The sequence below is a fragment of the Megalobrama amblycephala genome, linkage group LG24, assembly GCF_018812025.1.
Source record: "Megalobrama amblycephala isolate DHTTF-2021 linkage group LG24, ASM1881202v1, whole genome shotgun sequence".
Lineage (NCBI taxonomy): Eukaryota > Metazoa > Chordata > Actinopteri > Cypriniformes > Xenocyprididae > Megalobrama > Megalobrama amblycephala.
In genome coordinates this window covers 14,006,979-14,028,467 of record NC_063067.1, presented here as the reverse complement: position 1 = coordinate 14,028,467, position 21,489 = coordinate 14,006,979, and the positions used below count along the sequence as shown (strand labels likewise).

The 21,489-nt window shown below is 37.5% G+C and overlaps 1 protein-coding gene across 5 annotated transcripts in view; it reads right to left on the bottom strand.

Moving 5' to 3' along the window:
- Positions 1-20,958, bottom strand: part of atp2b3b (ATPase plasma membrane Ca2+ transporting 3b) — a 74,943-nt gene extending 53,985 nt beyond the window's left edge. For 2 of the 5 annotated variants that reach the window (XM_048179253.1, XM_048179255.1), the window contains exons 1-2: positions 20,454-20,957; positions 10,803-11,443 (exon numbers count right to left, since the gene is read on the bottom strand). In XM_048179253.1, the coding sequence (XP_048035210.1) occupies positions 10,803-11,031 (229 nt within the window). In that variant the 5' untranslated portion in view covers positions 11,032-11,443; positions 20,454-20,957. Of the gene's footprint in view, positions 1-10,802; positions 11,444-20,453 lie in introns of all 5 variants that reach the window. The other 3 variants (XM_048179254.1, XM_048179256.1, XM_048179257.1) reach the window with 2 other exon arrangements.
- Positions 20,959-21,489: the final 531 nt, after the last annotated feature.

Sequence of the window (21,489 nt, the reverse complement as noted above, 5' to 3'; positions counted from 1 at the left end):
CGGTGCAGTCCATGCGAAACTTATAATAGATTTTTGATTGGTCCGCTGTGAAAGCTGTTTTTGCAGACAGTGAGTCTTTTAGAGCTGGAGAGAAAATTCATTATATTTTCAGTCAGTGTTGAAGTCAGTAGAGTCACCTGGAGTGAAACCCAGCATTACAGCTCAGCTGAATGAGGCACTATTGACGTCAGTCTATGAATGTGCATGTGTGTGTGCGGCGAACATGCTTCAGGGACTGATAAGGACAGGACAATCCAACCAGAAAATACTTTAAGTGGACAAAGGAGAAATGTATGGGCTGGTATGTATACCATGACTGAGTCAGAGCATCGGGTCAACTGTTGGCCAGAGCACCTGAGGGTTATACACTGATCGCAGTCACTCCATACCCGCACTCAGCGCTAAACCTTGCTATTACCATTACTGAATGCATGATTATACAACGCTCTAAATGAGAAGTGGACGTATGAGTGAAAGAGAGAGAGAGTCAGGAAGGACAGAAGATGAATGAAGATGACAAACTCATGCGGTAACACTATACAACAGTGTTCCATTTATTCACATTAGTTAACCTGAACTTACAAAGAACCCAATTTTGACAGCCTTTATTTGTCTTAATGATAATTTCATGATCATATACTAAAAGATTTTTCAACAAACTTCAGCAGATTTTTGAGTTTTCTCAACTTTTTGTTGTATAAACTGAATACAACAAGTTGAGAAAACTCAAAAATCTGCTCAAGTTTGTTGCCTTAAACTTTTTAATTTTCTCAACTTTTGATTTTTTACAGTGTGGTGTTATTAAATTAATGTAATTATAATAACATTAACAAAGATTAATAAATGTTTTAAGGCGAGACACTACAGGCTAAAATGCTGTTTTTTCAATTTTGAGATTTTGGGCTTTTTGACTTCTAGTTTTAATACAGTGTTTTTTTCCCCAACTAGTAATAAGAAAACATCCACAACCCACCTTTAAGCATTTATTTTTTGGCACTTTATCTATTTGTGTATAGATTTCCATTACAATACATATTTTTAAAGGCCATTTTCTCAAAATGAGTTTTTTCTCCTACACTGAGCCATTGTGTTCTTCAGAACACAAATTAAGATATTTTAGTTGAAATCCGATAGCTCTGTGAGGCCTCCATAGGGAGCAATGGACACTTCCTCTCTCAAGATCCATAAAGGTACTAAAAAAATATTCAAATCAGTTCATGTGAGTACAGTGGTTCAATATTAATATTATAAAGCGACGAGAATATTTTTGGAGCACCAAAAAAACAAAATAACGACTTATAAAGTGATGGCCGATTTCAAAACGCTGCTTCATGAAGCATCGGAGCATAAATGAATCAGTGTATCGAATCATGATTCAGATCGCGTGTCAAACTGCCAACGGCTGAAATCATGTGACTTTGGTGCTCCGAACAGCAGATTCGATACACTGATTCATTTGTGCTCCGATGCTTCATGAAGCAGTGTTTTGAAATCGGCCATCACTAAATAAGTCGTTATTTAGTTTTTTTTTTTTTGCCGCTCCAAAAATATTCTTGTCGCTTTATAATATTAATATTGAACCACTGTACTCACATGAACCGATTTAAATATGTTTTTAGTACCTTTATGGATCTTGAGAGAGGAAGCGTCCATTGCTCCCTATGGAGGCCTCACGGAGCTATCGGATTTCAACTAAAATATCTTAATTTGTGTTCTGAAGATTAACGAAGGTCTTACGGGTGTAGAACGGCATGAGGGTGAGTAATAAATGACAGAATTTTCATTTTTGGGTGAACTAACCCTTTAAGCTAGTCCTAAACTAAAATGCATGTTAGAGCTGTTTTAACTGAAAGCAACTTGTACTGAAATATCTTAAAATATGTCAGTGACATTGTTTTGACTCAAGATGAACACCAGTAATGTTTTTTTTTTCTAGTGTACATTTATAAAAGCTATTTAAATATCCTAAATGAACTAAAGTCTAATCCTGACTTAGGCTAAACCCTGTCTGTGAAACTGGGCCTTTAACTATAACTATTAGTTAATTTTTTTTTACCGTATTCACCTGCAGTGTTTCACCTTAAGAAATATTGCTCATTGTTGGTGTGTTATCTAATGCATTCACTAATGTTAACAACTGAGACCTTATTGTAAAACTTTACCGAAAAGTATTCACGCACCTTTATATCTTCTGTGAAACACAAAAAGAGATATTTTTTAAAGAAATGTTTGTCTCTCTTTTCCATTAAAGTACAATGAATGGGGACCTTTCAAGATTCAACAAGGACACAAAAGCACAATAAAAGTATCAAAGTGTCCATACAAATCATGCACTTCAAAGTGCATCTTCAAAGTCTTTTTGAAGTCATGTGATAGAATGGTGAGAGAAAAATAATTTCTGAAAGTGATTATTCATTGAAAATCTTTCTAGTCTTCTTGGCACATTCATGAGAAAAGCAGCTGAATTGTGAAGGAATCATTTGTTTTAAAATAATCTTTTTGGTGAGTTTGATGAATTATTCATGAATCAGACTGATCTAATTTGCTCACTAACTAGTTGCTACGGTAAACAGCAGAGAGAAAAATACTGAAATTTAAGTTATTATTTACTGAAAATCTCACCTAGCCAACCTTGGCACATCTGAAAATCAGTTATGTCTGATTTCTGAAGGAATTGTTTTCCCGAAGCATATATTTTCAGGCATTTGGCTGAGTGATTCACATATCCAATCGAAATGATTCGGACTGATCCGGGTTACAAAACTGAATGATTCATTTATGAATCTAGTTTACTCAGTAACTGCAGCTTGCTAGAGGGGATTATCAGTGAAAAATAATTTAAACTCCCCCCTATAAAGCAAAATCAATACATTTCAGTCTGTTTCTCACAAAGCTATTGTATGACTTCTTAACACTCCATAATGTACAGCAAACGTCAAATGAACCACTCTTATGATACTTTTGTGTCTATTTTAAAGCTCTAAAGTTCCAGTCCCCATTCATTGTAACTGCATGGAAAAGAGCGACCAGCACATCTTCAAAATTTCTCCTTTTGTGTTCAACAGAAGAAAGAATGTCATACAGGTTTAGAACAACAGGAGGGTGAACAAACGAAGACAAGATTTTCATTTCTAGATGAACTGTCCCTTTAAGAAAAACTGCTGAGTAGCCATGCCCGCATCCATTCGCTTTAAAGAATCTCTTGCTTTTCAAACACCCCCCTCCTTCTCCCCCCCACCCAACTCACTCACTCTCACTCTCTCTCGCCATCTCCCCTTGGTGTGTCCTTGACAATGCGGCAAGCTGTACCAGAATTCCTTCTCTCTCCTTCCATTCCTTCCTAACCTCCCTCTCTCTCTCTCGCTTCTCTTGTTCATTCTCTTTCCACCCTCCACCCCCATTGCTCTCGGATCTCCATGTCCTGCTGCAGCAGAACAGGTATCTGTGTACGTTCAGGCTGATAGATTGATACGTCCACGCCCTGCACTGAAAATAGTGTTTATTGCAGGCTGAGATTCGTGGATCTGCGGTCTGCACACTGAAGCTCAACTGAAATGCATTGCTGGAGAGGATGGAGAGACACTAATGGACTTCCATTTTCAGGGCCTCATCTTCACAGTGTCAGCCTTATTCAGCATCACTTCATCTCCACCCCCTCTGGTTTCCTCTCCTGTTGTCTCTGCTTTGTCATGGCCATGTAACAGGATTAGTTCTGCTTCTACTTGCACTTAGAGGCAAACTCCATTTATTGTATGACTATTAGCATCAGAAGCATCAGGTTTTGTTATCACCTGTCAACAGAGCAGTTCCTGATGACAGCTGTTAGCTATCTCCATACATATAGCTGGTTTGAAAGCTTTCACATCTTCTCAACCATTACACCGATGGAAGTTTCAAAACCTTTTGTGTTTGTTTTTTTTAGGTGTAACTCCTGAAAGGGCTTTTACACAGATGGGCAACATCTAACAACCACATTTTCCAACTGTCGCTACAAAAATTACTAAAGGATAGTTCACCCAAAAATGAGAATTCTGCCATCATCTGCTAACTCTCATGTTGTTCCAAACCCATATGACTTTCCGTCATCTTCGAAATACAAAAAATATATTTTTAATGAAACCTGAGAGACTTCTGTTCCTCCATTTAAAGTCCACACAACCAAAACTTTGACTGTTCAAAACCTTCATGAAGATATACAAATGAATCACGTGTCAAGCAAGCACTATTTTAAAGTGTCATAGTATATATAAATGAACAATGTGTACTCTTTTTCAATGATACCTGGGGCCCGTTTCAATAAGGAGGTTCAACCAACTCTGAGTTAAAACTTGAACTCTGAGTTGACTTACCCTCAAATGGGAAACTCTGAGTTTTCAGTTTCAGAAAAGCTGAATTGAGTTAGTTCAATCGACTCTGAGTAGGTTGACTCGGAGTTAAGCGCGTGCACCACGACTATGAAAAACCATCATCAATGGAGCTCCGATATTACGATTCACCATGGCAACAGCACGTGACAAAAGGACGTCCCCATACTTCTGAGTCAATGCAAGTTTAATTCTTATCACTGTTAAAATATCAGAGTTGAAAACTGGTAGAATGGTAAGTTATTGAACTAATATTCATTATCATGGTATCCCACGTGCAAAAAAAAAAAAAAGAAGAAGAAAAAAATAATTTAACAGGATGCAATAATAACAGAGGGTAACTGACTCTAAGTAAGAGTTACCTCTCTTTCAGAAACAGGCTTGACTTAACCTTCTTTCTCGGGTTTGACATACCTCCCATTCTGAAACGGAAAACCCAGAGTTTCCCTCATTTCAGCGTGAACATACTCAGAGTTTTCATTTAACCTCCTTTCTGAAACGGGCCCCTGCACCCAGATCTCTTGGTTTATTTATCAGCTCCAGTGTTTTTGGTAAAACTACGCATTCTTCCATATTTTTGTATCCCTGGCCACAGACAGGCAGATTGAGCCCTGTGCATTATGGGTGTTGAAGTTTTTTTGTTTTCTCAAGTCATGTAGCTTTTACTGCATAAACAGCCAAGTTTTATTAAAAACCCATCTTACCAGTGGTAAATTATGCCTTTAACCTCTTAAATGCATGACAGTTTCACCAATCATTCTTACATATTCGGGTCTTTATCGACCCGGAACTATATCTAACACGGAAGGATCTCAACCTATCACGATTATATAAAACTCCTCTGATATTAGAGTAACAATTACAGAAAAATAAAATAAAGCATTTTTGTTACCTTTTGGAGCTTGAAAGGGCTCCGTTTGAGCAGATGATTTATGCCATCATCACTGTCCTCGTCAGAGCTCATTTCCCAGTAAATTCAGCAAATAATAGGCTAGTTTTATGTTTGAGGTCACGAATATGAGCCCATTCGCGATCTCAAACGTATTCTCAAAACGATATAAATTTTCAACATCTTCTAAATCAATATTTCGATCGCTAACAGCTTCACCAGATCAATCCAGTAATAGTTACAGTCATATTTGATTGCGTCCATACTTGCTCTGCAGTAAATCGCTGAGCCATTTCATGTTTTTCTTATTATTTCGTTTTCTGTCTGAATGAGTCGTCACTTCAGCATTGTGTCAGACATTGCCACCATGTGGAATAAAGGTGAATTGCACTTATTCCGTCATCTAAGATTCAATTATTGTTGTGAAGAAAAAATATACCTACACTCATACACACCTCGGGTCATTAGCGACCCTATACAATTTTTTTTCCAAAAAATGAATACAAAAAAAAGCATTCTTTTATAATTTTATGATTTTTTTCTTGTTATATACTTTATAATGAATTGATTGAGGAATACCAAGAAGGTTGATGTCTAACTTTAAAAAATGAACAAGGAGGAGGGTAGTGAATGATGTCCCGGGTCACTAAAGACCCGAGGTATGCATTTAAGGGTTAAATCCGTTCATCATATAAAGTGATCGTGTCTCCTCAGAAGACCTGGATAAAACAGCTTGTTTCATGGATTCTGTTTGCAATGTTTTTATCAACTTTTTGAACAGTCAAAGTTTTGATGTAATGCACATTCAATGGAAGGACAGAAATCCCTCAGGTTTCATAAAAAAATTTTCATTTGTGTTTCAAACATGAGTGAAAGTCTTATGGATTTGAAACAACATGAGAATGAGTAACTGATGACTATTTACATTTTTGGGGTAAATAACCTGTTTTGTTATTCGTTTTTAAAGCCTTAAATGGCTTGGCCCCAGAGTACATCAAGGATTTATTGAAAATTCAATCCTCCTCAAGATTGCTAAGATCTAACTCGCAGATTATGCTAATGGTTCCACGTACATGTCTTAAGTGTAGAGGTGATCGCGTTTTCTCAGTTGTGGCCCCTAGGCTATGGAATGATCTTCCCTTCTCTGTGCGTTCTTCAACCTCTCTGCAGATGTTCACATCACGTCTTAAGACCTATTTGTACTCACAGGCGTTTGATGTTTAGTTTTATAGGTATTTACTTATGTATCTTAATTAATTGCTATTATTATTTTTAGCATTTTGTGTATGTATTGAAATGTTTTTCTTGTACAGCACTTTTGCGGTTTTTAAAGTGCTTCATAAATAAATGATTGATTGATTGATTGATTGATTAAGCAAAATGTCTAGTGAATGATAGATTCTAGCACTTTTTAAAAAAAATTCTGATCTTTAATCAAATAAATCATTCCAATCAGCTGAGATGTATTGAGTGATATGTAATATTGTAATGGTGCTTTTTAGTTTCTGCTCTGTCCTCAAGTAGGATGAAGTTTAAAAGACTCACACAAGAAGATGTCTTCCTGCTTAATGGCACTGATGGTGGGATTTTGATTATTAATTATAATATACTATTAACTATAAAAATAACCAAACTATAATATATTAACTATAACTATAATATACTATTAACTATAAAAATAACCAAATTAAACTGGGCTTGTTATGTTTTTATACTTCTGATCTTCTTCCAAACTATATGGTCGACCAATCAGCTCAAGAAAAATTGTCAAGGCATATTGTCACGGCTAACTCGTTCCTAGCCATCAAATAAAGAGGATCACACACACAAACAGACTGAATTATATGATTATTTATTTACAAAGTAAATTATAAGTTACAAGAATAACACCATGTCTAGGGATTAAACAATAAAAGAAAATAATGATTCAATGGGGCAATAAATGTTGATGAATATCAAAAGAAAATAGAGATGGAGCAGATGACTTCTCTGGAGAACCGAGTTCCACCAGAGGAAGTACTGTTGAGCCGACTACTATAAACTTTTATACTTTCCACCCACATGTTAACCAATTAACAATTAAGTCTCCAGCCAATCACATTTTAACATCATACTGCCCCCAAGAGGTAGAATGTGGAAGACAAGGCCGTAACAATATTCACTATTTAAGACGCAAATGCTTCCAGCTACACAAGCTCAATTTCATGCATCACTGTGTTCCCAAAATGTGTTAGATAGCAATAGACTAAGCATGATCGCTTCTGCTTTAGCCTATAGTTGTCACCACAGTGCAGTGCAGTGTTTTTTTTTGTTTGTTTTTTTGAAGAACCAGGATTCTCATTGTCTTGAAAAACTGGGATATATGAGGAAGACTCATTTTAAAAGTGTGCGAATTCTAGATTTGGAAAAGTCATCTAAATTAATAAAATCTTAAAACTCCATGGACATTTTCCAGTTATGCCAAATAACAGATAAAGATAAATTAGCAATAAAATATATTATATAAACATTAGATGGAGAGGAAGCCATCTATAAATGGGGCCTTCGATTATTGTTGTGGACAATTATGGCCTTTGGAGTCAAAAAGGTTGAGAACCACTTCTATTCTGAAATCTTGCAAAGATTAGATTTAAGCAGAAATATGTAGGCACTTGCTGGCATAGAGTCCATTCATATTTAACACAACTATGGATTACATTCTCTCAGTATCGCCACAATAGGCGCTATAATGGGCATTATGCTAAATTGTCTTCTATTATCATCTTTCCCTTTCAGGTAAACTTCTGTCATGGCGAAGCAGTTTGAGAAGACTCTAACTGAGCATGCCAACATGTTTCTAGCTAGATGAAGCCAGAAAAATGAAACATTCATTTTAACGACACAGATATTTGAAGGTAACTCCATTGCCCCCTTGAGCACTGAGGTTTCTTAGTGCCACAGTAATTCAATAATGTGTGTAAGTGTGTACAATGGGGAATTGGCTAAACATCTGGGTCTGTGTTTGCATATGTTCGAAGAGTATGTTTCTGGCCTTAAAGTGGTTGTGGGGGGTGAGATAGTCTTTACACAACAGCAGGATGCAGTACTAGAAAATCTAAGCAAAAACTGCACAGTAGGCATTCATCCCTCACTGACATCCTGCAGGGAAGAAAATCACACATGAAATCTCAATAATATCTCAGATGTTTCTAGTCACCAATGCGATGAAATGAAGAGCAAATTGAAACTTTTGCTTACTAATCTCACATGTGTCTCCTCAAGCAATGTCACAATCTGTGCTCAGATTTGCCAAAAAGTCAATACCAAAAATAGAGATTTCAGAATGAAATGATTGATTTCATTGATTCTGATTAATTTCACAGTTCTGTTCTTTTACTATATGCCAACATTTTGCATTTTTCCTAAGTAATCGGAGAATAAACATCAGAGACTAATAGTTTAATGAGCTATGAAAAAGCAACCTCTAAGGAATAAAAATTTTCTCAGCTAATTTCCTGATGGTAATTTTTATGTGCTTTTACAAAAGTCACAACATGACCCCTCTAAAAAAACAAAAACATACAAAGTAAACTAATATGGATGCACAATATGTCTATACCATATTGATTATCTGCTGATATCAGATCATTTTTTATTTAATCGGTATTTGATAGTTAATTGTGCATGCTCATTTTCCATTTTCCCTATTTTTACATAGACAGTAACACTCACTTAAAGTTAATGTTAAAAACACTATTTTAATAACACTATTAAATGTAATCTTTAGCATGTCTCAAAATGAATATCAATTTTCATAGTGTACGTTATAATGTTCTGAGGCCAAAATTCACTTGTTCCATACAAGTAAAAATGATCATAATTAATTATGAGCTTATCAAACTGGCTACAATTTTAACATCAGTGCATCCATAGAAACTAACCATAAACATTCCAAAAAAACACATATTAGAAGACATCTGAAGGGACGAAAGAACCACAAGCAATAGCTTCATCATAAATCCATAAATACTCTCAATCAGTACAATTCAATTTGAGTTTTATGGAGTTTATCTGTTTCTCATGACTGAGCATTATCTCCTCTGCTATCTAAATTCTCATCTGCAGTCATCACAGCAACACATTCAATTACGAGTCAGAAGAGGATGGATGGATATGCCAAGAATTGTGATCACTGCAGGGACCTTTCGAGTCACTGACTCTAGTGAGTGAGTCTCTCCAACTCTGTTTACCCAGTAACCCCTCTCTCTACACCCACCTCACCACCGACAGCGCCGTCGCTAAGCAACCCAACACGACGCGTGCACCCAGAGTGGGAAGTTGGCCGAGTGAGACAGAGAAAGAGGTGGTGGACAAGTAGAGTGAAGAGGTGAGAGAGAAATAAAGAGAAAGGAGGAAAGAAAGGGAAATATTTGGGGTTTGAAGGCGTATTTGAAGGCGCAGCTTAAAGATAAACATCTACATCTGATGAGAAATAATGAGCTACACTCTTAAAAATAAAGATTCTTCATTGGCATCGATGGTTCCATGTAGCACCTTTAACATCCATGGAACCTTTCCATTCCATAAAAGATTCTTTATAGTGGAAAAAGATTATAAAAATGTTCTTTCTAATAGTTCTTTTAAAGGATTAGTTCACTCCAGAATTAAAATTTCCTGATAATTTACTCACCCCCATGTCATCCAAGATGTTCATGTCTTTCTTTCTTCAGTCGAAAAGAAATTAAGGTTTTTGACATTCCAGGATTTTTCTCCACATTGTGGACATCAGGGACCAACGGGTTGAAGGACCAAATTGCAGTTTCAATGGAGCTTCAAAGGGCTCTACACGATCCCAGCTGAGGAATAAGGGTCTTATCTAGTGAAACAATCTGTCATTTTCTAAAAAAAAATAAAAATGTATATACTTTTTAAACACAAATGCTCATCTTGCACTAGCTCTGCAATGCAGACTTAATGCATTACGTAGTCATGTTGGAAAGTGTTGGAAAAACCTTTTTTTGGTAAAGGGTGTTTGCACTTTCACTTTGTAAACACTGGGTTGGTACTTCAGAGCTAGTTCAAGACAAGCATTTGTGGTTAAAAAGTATATAAATTTTTATTTTTATTTTTTTTTTTTAGAAAATGACAGATTGCTTCACTAGATAAGACCCGTATTCCTCATCTGGGATCGTGTAGAGCCTTTTGAAGCTGCACTGAAACTGCAATTTGGACCTTCAACCCGTTGGTCCCTGATGAAGTCCACTATGTGAAGAAAAATCCTGGAATGTTTTCCTCAAAAACCTTAATTTGTTTTCAACTGAAGAAAGAAAGGCATGAACATCTTGGATGACATGGGGGGTGAGTAAATTATCAGGAAATTTTAATTCTGGAGTTAACTAATCCTTTAAGAACTGTTCCCTGAAAGTTTCTTTGGGGAACTCAAAATGGTTCTTCTATGACATTGCAGTGAAAATCCCTTTTTTGGAAGCTTAGTGTAGGAGAGGGGGACATTTAAACTGACTGAGATGTCAAGAAATCAAGACAGAAAATAAGTAAAACATTTCTCTCACCATCACTGGTGGAAGACTTGAGTCTCTGGCATAGGCCTTCTACATCTCCAAAGCTCTCCTGAATTTTCTGCAAGGCCTCGGCTCCTCTCAGCTCCATCAGAGACCGGAGCTCATCCAACGACACCCCAAAGTCACCAGCATGGTTGGATTCTGCACTTCCTCCACCCCGCTTGGGGTAAAACTCCACTGCACTGTTGGCCATCTCACCCATAGTCGCTGTGGTGGACATCTTGAGCCTTAAGGTGTTCGGTCCACGATGTTTGAACTATATGACTTCTTCTCGTCCAGGAGGTTTCAGCAACGTGAGGTTAGTCTTAGTGATGATTCTTGGCTTGAGATTTTTTGGGATCGAATTTGCTCCTCCACTCCACTCCCTCCCCGGTAGTTCCTCCAGTTCTTCTAACTCTCCATCAGAGGAGGGAACTGGGACAACGGCAGCCAGACACTTATAGTGTATTTGGAGAAATTCTGTCCTCTCTACTCAACCCCCTCACCCCGAGGGTCAACAGAACGAGGGATCTGGCCGCTTCCAATCCATCAGGACACAGAGAATGAGAGCAAAGAGGGGGATATTTTGTAGATTTGCAGCGCTGATGCGTTAAGATTCAAAGGGTGCAGGATGTTGGGATTGGCGAGGAAGCCTGCAGAGACACACAGACAGAATAACACATTACAGTCTTTAAAGTGCTCATGTGGGCAGCAACTCAGAATATAGTGGGCATTCCTTAAGAGACAGAGCGAGCATACAGTCAGATGGCTCCAAGCTAATTCTTTCAAACGTATCAGCACATTTTCACCTCAATTCAAAGGTCTTTTGTGTTCTAATTGAGTCACACATTTCCCTTAATCTCGTTAATAAGGTATTAGACAGGTTTTTGCGACAGCAATTATGCTAAACAGAGAGGTCAGTCCATTTCAAGCGCAACACAACTAATATTCCCGGACATACAGTGAGGTATACAGTACGAGAAATGTGTGCTCTCACAGATGGTGATGCATATAGCATATACTGTATCCCTAGCAATCCAGACCACTGCATTGGCCCATAGTTGCCATGGAAACCTACAGATGCATCTGACTCCCACAAAGCTCCTTCGGCCTCGCTATATCCCGACACACACACACTTTGGTTCTTATTCACTCGCTCACAAACACAAACACAATCACATTGACGCTAGCACAGAGTTTCCTCTCTATCTCTTTAATTTTGCCCCTAATACCATCTTCCGACTTCATCTTTCTCTTTTTTCTTTCCATCTCCCAGCATGCCTCTGTATCTGTCCCTATGTTCTCTTAGATGACAGTCTCAGCCTCAGACGGCACGCCCACAGACCACCCACGGTCCGTTCACTGAGCGTCTGATGCACACAGCACACAAAACTGGAAAGAACTTTCTCAATCTGGCAATGTCTAATTTGATTGGCTGACTCTATTCAACATCCAGGAGTAAAAGACAGGGTTTTTTTAGCAGTCCGTCTGGAAACAAAGTTGTGTTTTGGTATCGGAATAATAAATATATTGAAATATTAAATATAGAAAATTATTTAACTAAAATATATGTAATATTTTAAGAATTCATATTAATTAATTATTTTTTTATGCTTGTCTTTTCACACTTGTGGTATAATCTGTGATCTTTTATGTTTGTGGTATAAACTATTTCAGAAAAACTTGGCAAAATGCAGTAAAAAAACCCAAAATGAACTGTGATTCATCATGGACCTGTGAGTTTTTTTTCTGCCAGAAAAAAAAAGTTGGAATTAATCAAATAAAATGAACTGGAAATAAATATAATTAAATATTATAAATATAAATGAATATATATAAAGTTTGAAAATGGCTTTAATTTAAATATTTAAAAATTTTATATAAAATTTAATGACCAACATCCATCCCAAACTGCGGCAAAAGCATTTTGAACTGAACTATGAAATGAAATGTGGTTGGTCAGGCAATCCATTCCTATCTAAGTTCACGGTTCCAACGTGGACCAGGCTGTATGCGGTTTAGTCAAGTTCTGGCTATGCAAGACTGCTTAAATATGGTGATGAGTCTGGGGTATGCAGCGTGCTGTGTGAGTATTTGTGTAGGCAGTGTGCAGGAGTGTCATCATTCTCATGCTGACTCACTAACCCCAGCCTTCCTTTCCCCCTCCTTTTCCTCTTCTTCTCTGATGCACTGCATATATGCACAACAGGAAGGTTCCGCACAGTCAAGACTCAAGAGATAATCAGGGGTCATGTGTAGGCCCAGACACAATCTATGGATATTTTTCACTTTTTCTGCACTGATTTTGAGGGGGGAAAATGGTAAAATGTATAAAACGGAGCTGAGGTTACTGCACGCTTATTGGGAGTTGAAAGCAAATTATCTGAAGTACAACATAAATTAACAGACAACGAGCTGAGTATGTGTTAGTCTAGTGTACCCAAACAGGACAGTGAAAAGTCTGGTCTGCTCTTCATTGCAGCTTTTTCTGGCCAAGAACCGCCTACTTAGATGGGAAAATACTGACTGAGCGCCGTGTAACATGACCAACCACAGTTTATTTTTTAGTTGTTGTTTAGGGCCAGGTGTTATCTGTAAAAGATTACACCCTCCAAAAAAGATATCATCTAAATGGTGGTGAGATGGTTGTACAGAAAACATATGAGGTCAGTTTTTTTGGAGAAAAAAGTCTCTTATGCTCACCATAGCTGCATTTATTTAATCCAAATACAGTAAGAACAGTAATGTTGTGAAATATTAGTACAATTTAAAATAGACTTTTCTATTTTAATATATTTTAAAATGCATGTATTTATCCTGTGATGGCAAAAGCTACATTTTCAGCATCATTACTCCAGTCTTCAGTGTCACACGATCCTTCAGAAATCATTCTAATATGCTGATTTGTAGTTCAAGAACATGTCATGGTTGCCCTTTATTTACAGTATGCACTTGTGCACATGTACTTAAAGCATACTTACCTAAGAAATTACTGGGTAATATAAGGTAACTACAAGGTTAAGGGTTAAGGTTAGGTTCAGGTTTAGTATTACAACGTTATTGTAATTACTATAATAATACATAATATGTACACGGGGATCAGTGCTATATTTAGTGCAATATTTTTGTGGAAACCATGCTACATTTTCTTTAGATGAATAAAAATGTTCAAAAGAACAGCATTTATTTAAAAAATAGAAATCTTTTGTAACTTTATAGATTTCATTGATCACGTTTGATCAATTTAATGCTGATTAAAGGTATTAATTTCCTTCAGAAAATAAATCTTTCGGTCCCCTAACTTTCAAACGCTATAGTGTCTCCAAAAAATGTCAAATTCGACATGGATATCTGATTAAAGCAAAACTAGCATAATGGCACTAACATTCTCCTTCAAAAAACACTCTTGCATCAACACAGTACCCTCTAAACATGAAAGCAGCCAATCAGATTGCAGATTTTTTTTTTCATGATATGTGCTTGAGCACATTTGTGTCTTTTGGGGTCACATTCAGTAATGGGTCTATGCAGATTTCCCTCACCAAGAGACTGCTTAACCGTGCAGTTATGTTCAGCGTGCAGGAGGCAGATGGTCTGGAGATTATGCTGATTATTCATATTGATCCGTGTTTTCCCAAACCTTTCAGCAAGTGTGCTCTAGTGCCATTCGGTAAGACACTGTTGATACTCTGCTGAGCTTTCTCAGGACTGCCTTGCTCAGACCGGCCCTGACTACCACAACCCAGCCCAATCTGCTAAAGTTAAAAGGGAGAGACAGAGGGCCAAGCATTACATAAATTGTTCAGCGCCTTATGTAATGTGTCTAAGTAACTAACAGAGAAGTACTCGCGCTCACACCCACTCATGGGCACAGACACACACACACACACAAACACAACCCCCTAAAGCTAGAAGAAACTCTAACCCATATTCAAACATTAAATAAGGGCCACACCAGTCTATCCACCACATTCACACCAGGAGCCAATGATCTGACGCTGTGAAACAATGCAGGAGATTACTTTGTTGAACGGCAACATTTACAATCCAGAGGTCTGCGGCACAAAAAATAAATAAAAAAGCAAGCAAGGTTCGATGAGTCAGTGCGTTGCTCACTTCACGCTTATTACACAGACAGACCACTGACAGAGTCCGAACACACACCCCAACCACTGAGCGAAGTAGTTTAGCCGCACTTCCGTCCACTCGCATCCAGACGTCAGCTAGGACTTGTTTAACAAGGCATGACAGTTTCTATGGGGGAATAAAGACACATATTCACTCAACACCTACTAAATGAAAACGGATATGAACACCAATTGTACGAGACTATTGTGACCGAGGCAAAAGAAGCTTTTAGAGAATAAAACAAACTGAATCTGAACATGAGATGTCTTAAGGGGATAATTCACCCAAAAATGAAAATTCTGTCATCGTTTACTCACGCTCCTGTGGTTTCAAACTCGTATGACTCTTCCTTCTTGTGTGGAAAACCAAAAGAAATATTTAGCACATTCTGCAAGCTGCTCTTTTCCATACAATGAAAGTGAATGCATGGGAATGCAATTGATTTTGTTCAATGAAGCTTACTGCATTGTGTAGAAGAGCATTGTGAGAGAGATATCGAGTGAGCGAGTGCATTACCTGCATTCAGATTTAGCATTTTCCTTTCTGGTCAGTCCTACGTTCATGATAAAAAATCCATTTGAAAGTCTGCTGCGATCTTGTCCTTTTAACTTTTAATGGCTTTTCTCGGGCCGCGCTGACACTGACAGTGCTAGTCAAAGCATATGTCATTTGCGTCATGTTCCATGTTTACAACAAGTTTAAATATTTAAACATGAGATGAAAATGTATTTTGACTCTATTGAATTTTCTAAAAACCTGAAAGCTTCGAGAACAGTGGCTGTGTTTAAGGACTTGGCACTTTATCTGGACTGAAAGACTGTTGGACTCTGGCGTTTTATTGTTATATGACAATTGTTGTTACTGTTTTTCTTTTCTTTTTTCCTTTTCCCTTTTCTTTCAAGCATTTAATAAAAAAAAAAAAATAAAAAAAAAAACAAGTTTCAATATAAAAGTCTTTACAACTGTTGGAGTGACTCGCTCATAAAGACAATCTTTGCCGCCATCTAATGGCGTAATGATGTAACTTCTGTTGCTGTTCACGGTCAGGGACAAGTGGAAGGAGACTTTTAGTGATTTTACTTCATGATAGTTGCATTGATGCATATTTTTTGGCTTTAAATTTGTATTGTGTGGTAACTGTTTTATAAAAGCAATAATCCCAGTGAAGCCATGGTTTACAGTGAATTTATAACAGCTAAGGGGGTTTTAAGCACTCCGTTCCGCGTAGTTATAAATTCACTATAAACCACAGCTTCTTGGGGCTTGTTGCTTTATAAAACAATCTGCTAAATATTTTTTTAAGTGTGTATGTGTTCCACACAAGAAAGAAAATCTTACAGGTTTGGAACAACATGATGGTGAGTAAGTGATGTCAGAATTTTCTTTTCTTTTTTTTGTTGTTGGTGTGCTGTGAGACTCTTCATTCATGCGTGGAACATCAGATCATCCAAGCCATGATGAAAGTGAACAGGGACCAACTTCCCCATCCAGTTTCATTGTATGGAAAAGAGCAGCTTGGACAATCTGCTAAATATCTCTTTTTGTGATCCAAGCGAAAAAGAAAGTCTTACAGGTAAGTAACTGTAATTTTTTTTGGGGGGGGGGGGTGGACTGTCCCTTTAACAAATTACAACTATGACACTAATTCAATGTCAGTGAGTTTCTTTAATCAGAAAAAAAAATGTCCTTCTGTTCAGTTTCTAAAAATGGAACAAAGAGAAATTATATAGAGAGAATAAAAAAGGAAAGAAAAATCAGCCCAGCCCTATGCTGCTTTGATGTCAGCGGAAAGACATCGCTTGAGTTATTTCTGCAGAATGACAAATTCAGCTACACTTTACAGGACTCATCTAATTGTCAAGCGGTAGTTTTTTTTTTTTTTTTTAAGAGCAGAAAATAAACTCTTCTTCCCATGAGCTCCCTGTTTATGTAGTGTCTCAGTGACAAGGGTAAATACAGCACAGAGGCCTGCAGCCCTGCTGCTGACAGGGCTTTACTAACAGGATCAAACACAGTGGTGGTAATGAAGGTGCTGTCATACTGAGGGAGAGAAAAAGGTGATTTTCCCAAATTGACGAAGTAGGACACAGCAGACACACTCCCTCTGGAATATGCTATAAGGTAATAATTAAGAACAGGCAACAACTCACTGGAGAAAAAGCCTTGGGTCAGAATGACTCTGAACACTGGAGAGTGTTGTATAAGATGCTTTTTTTCTGCCATTCATCCACATACCCATTTGACATGACACAGAGTCTGAACACACTGCTGAGATATGAAATTAGCTTGCCATGCAGGGTTGTTTGTGTTTTCTGAACTTTTTTATGCACATTCCCTAACAAAACCTGCTTGAATTACCTCATTTAAGATTATGCCTCCCTGATCTTCTCATGTGGGCACAAAACCACTCAGCGCATGCTACTCTAAGTGAACATTACCTCCTCTCTTTATAAGTTCATAAGATTCCACCCCCCTCCACACGCACACTCCATTATCTTCAATCTTATTCTCTGTCCATCTGTTCTTTGCTCTTCCATTTTTACCTCCTCCCATCCACCTTCACTGCAGTGGCCTGTATTCGTTACACTGGTTTCAGGCTTTCAAAGCGAGACATGGACTGCATTGGCGTAAGAGCCTGTAGGGAGTAACATAAGCTGCTCGGCTTTGATTCTAAATACCTGCTCACGGTCCAGACATTTGTGTGATGTTGATGAATGCACAAGGATGGTATGATTGCATTGCAAACAGGCTGGAGTCATGTTTATCTCATGGAGATGAAATATAACCATGAACCCCCATCCCATGGGTCATTAGTTTTCACCATGCCTGGGTCTACACATGTTATCTAACCCAGCATCAGCTCTGCCATTCATGTGTCAAGACGCATCCGCAACACTACATGCTCCACAGGAAATATCATTGTCTTATACATGCTCATAGAGTGTATGTTTATTGATAATCATTCTTTGCAGGATGTCACAGTTGTTTTTTTTAGTTAAAAAGACAAAAACTATAAAGTATGTACAAAAATGTATTTAATATTTATTTATATTATAAATACAGCTTATAAAATTTAAATAAACAATGCAACTTTTACATTATTTCTTATCCATAGAAGACAGCTGCGGTTTTGTCCAGACATCTTCTAGGTCAACTTTCCTTATTACTGCAACAGCAGCATTCAAACTGGGGCAACCTGGACAGAGAACTAGAGCACCAATAACTCTTTTTTTTTTCTTTCTATGAAGTTTACAGGCTACCAGATATAAATTTACTCGCAATGAGGGAAGAAAAAAAACAAAACAGTCAAGTCAGTTAATGACACTAAAGCTGACTTTGTAATAATCAATGCAAAAAACGTACAGCTGTACATCAGTAGCAATATATAAGATAAACTTTGAAAATCAGTTTGTTAGGGGAGACAAAGGAATATTAGATTTTGCTTAAATATTTTTCTACTTGATGTGTTTGAAACCTTGATATAATCTCATATTTGTCTGTCTGTCATATACTACTCATTACTTTACCTATATATATATATATATATATATATATATATATATATATAGTTAATAATTTTAATATATAATATAATAAATATTATTGTAAATGCTATTATTAATATATTATAAAATATATAGGCAATATTTATATTTTATACATATGTGAATCTGGACCACAAAACCAGTCATAAGGTCAATCAATCGAACGTATGTGATCTGAAAGCTGAATAAATAAGTTTTCCATTGATATATGATTTGTTAGGATAGGACAATATTTGGCCGAGATACAACTATTTGAAAATCTGGAATCTGAGGGAGCAAAAAAAATCTAAATATTGAGAAAATCACCTTTAAAATTGTTCAAATAAAGTCCTTAGCAATGCATATCCACTCACAAAAATAAATTTTTTATATATTTACACAAAAAAATTACAAAATATCTTCATGGAACATGATCTTTACTTAATATCCTTATGAAATCGATTATTTTGACCCATACAATGTATTGTTGGTTATTGCTACAAATATACCCGTGCGACTTATGACTGGTTTTGTGGTCCAGGTTCACATACACTTGTGTGATGTTGCATATGAAATTAAAAAATGAGAATGTGCCATCTAACATTCATTAGCATAATCATCATCTAAATAAACCAGATGTAAAATGATCCAAAAATGATTTTTGTCCTGCAAATCCTCATATTCTTACACCAAGTCGAACAACTTCTTTTGTTACCTCAAGAGGATGGTGTTGTGAGGTTGATTTCACCCCTGAAGGTCATTTGTAATTAGTAAAACTGATATAATTCAGAAGCTATAACACTGCCCAATCCCTCTAAATTGAGCAAACAAACAAACATACAGTACAAACACAAAGAACGTAGAAGCTTTCAGAAGCCTGATATATTGATTAGCCTGAGAAATCAAATGCTGCTCTACAGCCATCAGTTTGTACAAAAAGAAAGAAAGGAAGAAAAAGGTAATATTGATCAGCCAGTAGTGACTATTTCTAAACGTCTCTTTATTCTACACAGTTACACTGCAACAGTCTCAATTTCTCTGAAATTATGTAAACCCCCAGAACTGGGATCCTGCTTTGACGGTCATACGTAAATGGCCAATCAGAGTCGAGTATAGATTTACGGACTCATACACGGTCACCGGGCTGTCTGAGCCATGCGAGACTACAACTACCCCCTCCTCTCCTCGTCCCACACCCAGCATACTTCGCACACCTTGCAGCAGGAAGGAGGAAAAGTCCGCACGGTTGCCAAGGAAAATGACAGCAGAGCACCTTAAGCAACTCAGACAGTGAAGTTCCCACACCGCGCTCCATAAGTCAGGTGTGTTTCCCATCGCGCTGTTTTCCACAATAAAATGACCTTTACTGGTCACCTTCAGAGGGCGACCGGTTCTCAAAAAAAGCCAGTGTGACAGCCCGGATAGTTACAAACAAAACGCGATTCTTTTGAGTCTCGTGAGCGGCTCGCGATGTTAATTGAATTAATAGCGCGAAGATGCTGCTCGTGAGAGGATGGTGCGCCACTCGCATCCGGAATAAGCGCAATGCCCCTCCGCAAGGTGACCAGTGTGGGTACCAGTGCGAGATGTACACGCTCACAGAGATGTTAGACAAAAACAACACAACTATTAGCTGGATGTACGTGTACTTGGTTGGTTTACTAACAAAATGAGAGCATTTTCTATGTAGGAAAACGTCAGAATACCCTGGGAAGTCATCCAGTCCAACACAATTAAAAGACAAGGGATGGTAAATAGTCAACAAAACACCTCATAGATGAGAAAACGTGTCATTGGGAATAATTAGATAACTAGTAGATTATTAAGGCTTCACTGCAGTAGTTTTAACGTTCCTGACAGCTATCAAAATACATGACAAAGAGATCTGCATTAGAAAAACATATGCAGGTACAATTTAACAGTATGACAGAGAGCGGTCATTAATGAAAACGAACTGCCAACTGTTACCATGGCAAACACATCCCGATTGATGTAAATATCAGATACTCACCAGGCCATGCTCCAAGGACATTGCCGTGGTTTGTTGGGAAAAGGGAATATCCTGGAGAAACACAAGAGCGGCTGGATTCACTCAGTAGCTGTTATCATGTCGTCCTTTATCACCCAGGTGTTCAGCAGTGTGTTTACTACGGATGGAGATGATGGATCCTAAAATAGTGCAGTTGTTGCCTGGTTAGATGGAGGTTCCGCAGAGGAAAAAATTAGAGATGGAGACATCGTTTTGAGATGTCCGTCTTGACCAATGTATCAAAAAAGGCAAATGTATTTTCTTTGTTTTTAAGCTTCTTCTTGAACGTGTAAATCTAAAAGGTGGTAAAGCGTGGTGATGCAGTATTTGGATTTTATATGCGATGTGTGATGAGAGCCCCCTCGCTGAGCTGCGCGCTGAGGACCGTGGACGCAGCATCCGCGCGGGCTGCTATGCGCGCGGATGGAGAGGACGGAAAGGAGGAGGCGCGGGGGAGGGGGGACACTCTCTCTCTTCCCACCCTCAAATCCCTCCCACTCTGCTCTGTTACAGTGCGATCACGTCAGCTCACACAACATGCCACATGCGCCGAGTTCAAACCTCCGAGATAATGCAAGAACGGAGAGGTGCGACCAGGTCATTCCACGAAACGGGTGCAATTTAGCCTACATTTCCACAAGGTGTTTTTAAAGTGAATTATATTTAAATATATATATATATATATATATATATATATATATATATATATATTCAAAGCCTTAAAAAGTTCTAAGAAACTGCACTGTCATCTCCAGCTAAATTAAATAATAATAAAAAATATATTTACATATAGCCTACATTATAGGCTACGTAACAAAATTGATGGTAGCAGGGTTGAATTGTGCTCAAGGTCACACATCTTTTATTTCGTGTTTATTAGAATTTTATTTCTAAGTGTTTATTGGAAAGACAGTTTACCGTTCATTTTTCTACAATATAAATTTGTAAATAATCAGTTACAAAATCATGGTAAATAGGGTTCGCTGTTGGTGATCATCGTATACTGACAAAAGTGATT